At 52.2% G+C, this 3,626-nt stretch overlaps 1 protein-coding gene across 1 annotated transcript; it reads left to right on the top strand.

The window, feature by feature from the left end:
* Positions 1 to 1,190: 1,190 nt before the first annotated feature.
* ABOM_012262 (uncharacterized protein) lies at positions 1,191 to 2,864 on the top strand (the record flags this gene model as incomplete). Its single annotated transcript, XM_022539387.1, has 1 exon — positions 1,191 to 2,864. The coding sequence occupies one exon, from the start codon at positions 1,191 to 1,193 to the stop codon at positions 2,862 to 2,864; it is 1,674 nt and encodes a 557-aa protein (XP_022382859.1).
* Positions 2,865 to 3,626: the final 762 nt, after the last annotated feature.

Raw genomic sequence — 3,626 nt, 5'->3', positions numbered from 1 at the left:
AAAAAAAAAAAAAAAAAGATTTACCCCTGAAAATTCTGGAACTCCTGAAACAAGAGCGAGTCCGTGCACGGGCTCTTTGTCGAAGGCACGCCCAGTGGACTCTCCACTGCCGTCTCGGAGCAATTGCGTTCAATGGATGCTCTCTTCTCTTTCCTTTCTCTTTTCCTTCGTCCTGGTCAATCTTTCCTCGACTGTGATCCTCCTAGACCAAATCCGGTCCCTTTCTCTCTTTTTCTTTTTCTCTTCTTTCTCTAATTTGTTTGGACTTGTTTTTTTATTTCCCCCCCTCTCCTTCATTCCCGTCCATTCCTTCTGCGAGTCTGCAGGAATCCATTACTAGTCTGCGTTCTAGCCGCACCGTCGTGAACCCCCCAAGGCAACTAACTAACTATACAACCTCCCATCATACTATTACTATTTTTGATTCTTATTACATTACTTTAATTTTCCTTTCCTTCACTCCCTTCCCTTCTCTCTTTTCTTCCCTTTCTCTCTCCCCCTCCCCCTCCTCCTCCCTCCCTTTTCTTGGCCAAACGCAATGCATCAGAGCCCACTATCATTCCCCCCATGCCGTCCGCTGTTTGATAAGCTTCAGTGATTCCCCCAGTCTCGTCCCCATTGTGGCGGTAATCCTCCGCGTGGTGAAGTTTATTTCGTCTGCCCCGAAGGCTGCCCTAGTCCCTCGTTCGTGGATTTAGTCTCGACGCTGCGCCCTGTTCACTTCTCTCATTTTTGGTTCCTCGGAGGAGGAATGCCGGGTTGTTCGATGTGGACACCATATCGCCGTACTACCAACCTAGTCGTTCCCTTTCTGCTCCCTCTTTGCTGGTAAGTTTATCTAGTCGCTTCGACCGGTGGATCACGACTGACCTCGTTTGGTCAGGTCCGGCAGCCTATAGATTATGATTTTATCTCCGGTCAAGGTGAGCGCTTCGTAGTTGCTGGCACTCCGTCATGCTGACCCCCCCGCTTCTATAGCCTGACCTGATACCGTCGAAATTTTGAGATACCCATTCGTCGACCTTGCATTTGAAGCCTTTTCTTTTCTATTTGGACTGTCGCTACCTCTTTTGATCACCTGCTCCTTATCTAATGGTCCATCGCTGCATCCGCTCATTCTATGAACCCGCCATCATCTTGTAGGATTCGACCGCTTGACCCGGATACAGCGCCATTGAGATCCCTTCAGCATGTCCCGCCCAAGCCTCAGTATTGGAAGTGACTCCCTGCGAAGTTGTCTAGCCCCTCGAGATCAATCGTCAGATTCCGAATCCGACCTCTGTTACGACACAGCCCTGCCGCCCATCACTTCCAAGCAGTTGATGCTCAACTCTCGCTCGTACCGCGGCTCCGATCCGTCCATCGTGGTAGGAAGCTTTCGTGGAAACCAAAAAGCCGCCGCCGCCCTCGGTTTCGCCCCGGACATGTCGAGCATGACTCGGGGGCCCAACGCCCATCGCCGGACCGGGAGCACGTTGAAGACCGTCATGAGGAAAATATTCACTCGCAAAACACGGGGCTCGGCGGACGGCTGTGAGGAGGGTTCTCCGGACTTTCGACTGAACAATCCCCAAGAATCGCGGCCAGATAAGGACACCACGAATTATGCCGCCCTCTCGAGTTCACTGAAATCGAAATACAGCAACCCAGTCCGGGATGAGCTCAAGGATCCGAAGGCCTTTGAAGATACATTGTTAAAGCTCGAAATGAGGCCACCCCGAACCCGCCGAGCCACGTTGCCCAGCTTAGTCTTCTCGGACGACGACGAGTCGCGCGATGCCCTCGATGCGTTGATCCAGTCGGACCCCACGGGCAGTCGATGTAAAAGCCCCTGCCTCGGCGACCATGATGAGCGACGGCGCGAGCTCCTGCGCAGCAAACGACGCTCACGGAGTGCAACCGCTCTGCGGGGCTTGGCCAAGAACCACCGGATGTCTCCGATTCAGTGGAGACGACGCAGTATCGAGTCTTACGTCACGTCAACCGCGTGTGGCGCAGCTTCCGACACCGATTTGATGTCCATCCGACCCCCGACACGGGGCACGGCAGTCAGTGCACCTCAGACGGCCGTGGAGCCGTCCGTGGATGGCGTGGACCCTCTGCATAACCCTGTGGACGAAGAGAGCATACCCCCAAATGTCGGCACGTTGGTCAGCGCCATGCAGCACGACGAGAGTATATCATTGGAGCAGCGATTGACCACCTTGGAGGTGAAGCTGATTGACCTGGAATTTGCCATCGCCCGCATGCAGACCGAACGCAGTGAACCTTCTCCCACGGCGACGTCCGGGAGGAAGCAATCACAGAATTCTTCGACCGAGCACAAGCGCAAACAGTCTACGACTCAGCCCCCACCGTCCGGCAGTGAGACTACGCCCAGTGCAGGATCCGCGGGAGATCGGCCGCTGAGCACGGCTACCATCCGCCCCAGCACACACCTTCATCGTTCAAAAACGTTACAAAGCCCCTCCTTAAGCTCACTCAGTGACCATAACGCCGGCATCTCGGTAGAGCAGTACAGCGCTTTGGTCACGCTACTGCGGCGCGAACAAAACGCCCGCCGCAGCCTCGAACATGAGGTCTCCGGCCTGCGCTCGGACATCCAGCAGCTGCAACAGCTGGCCCAAAATTCCATGGGTCTCAAAACGATGTACCCAATCCGGAACGCTGACTCGCAGGAGTTCATACGTCCGGACTCCAACACGATGGGGTATTCACAAACGATCCCTGTCCGTACGGAACCGAAACTCGGCTCCCCCTATGAGAGTGATTCGGACTACGATCGATCCGACACACCAACGGAAGACACACTTCGGCATCGATGGCCGCCAAACCGGCGAGTGGAAATCGGTAATATGATCTGATCGAGTTGCTGGCCTGTGACCGGCGCTGAACCTCGGTGGTCAGGTTGGAACGGGTTTCTTATAACCACTGCATTATGACAGGGTTTCTTACCAGGATGGATGCGGTTTTCCTCCTTACGATTTAATCCTTGCATTTGGCTATTGGCCATTCCCTCCACTTCTCTTCTGTTTTATTACGTTCCCAGCTCACGACTATGTAATGATTGGTCATTCTGCTAGACTGTTCTCAGCAATGTTATCATCCTGGATATTAGATAGCACGGGTTGCTTATAGATTCGAATATATAAATTCCAACTACTTGAAACATCATGCCATCATGCACCTCATGCAATCACAAGAAAAATGACCTCGAACTAAGAAACCTAAAGACATAAATACTAGAGTGCAATATTAATGCTGTCCAATAAATAATACATAATGATTCTAAAATACAAACCACATACCCTCCAACCAACCGAATGAATCCGAAGCTTAGCCCGGTAAACCACCCACAGAATGTCATCAATCCCAATCCGATCTATAAAAATATTAATAAAAAATCAATCTACCTTCTTCGCCTCCACCACATCACCCTCCTCCTCAATCTTCAACCTCTTCCCAAACAACACGCTCCTTCCCAACCCATACCCGACACTATACCCAATATAAGCCCCGACAACAATCGTAATCGGAAACGCCTGCCACGGCCGATCCCTACAGGAATTCATAAATTAGCATAATCCCCGAAAACTACCACCCCCTAACCAACACCAACCAACCAC

Source organism: Aspergillus bombycis, assembly GCF_001792695.1.
Source record: "Aspergillus bombycis strain NRRL26010 chromosome Unknown contig00289, whole genome shotgun sequence".
Classification (NCBI taxonomy): domain Eukaryota; kingdom Fungi; phylum Ascomycota; class Eurotiomycetes; order Eurotiales; family Aspergillaceae; genus Aspergillus; species Aspergillus bombycis.
The sequence above is the reverse complement of the archived record's forward strand: the minus strand, read 5'-3'. Positions and strand labels throughout refer to the sequence as shown.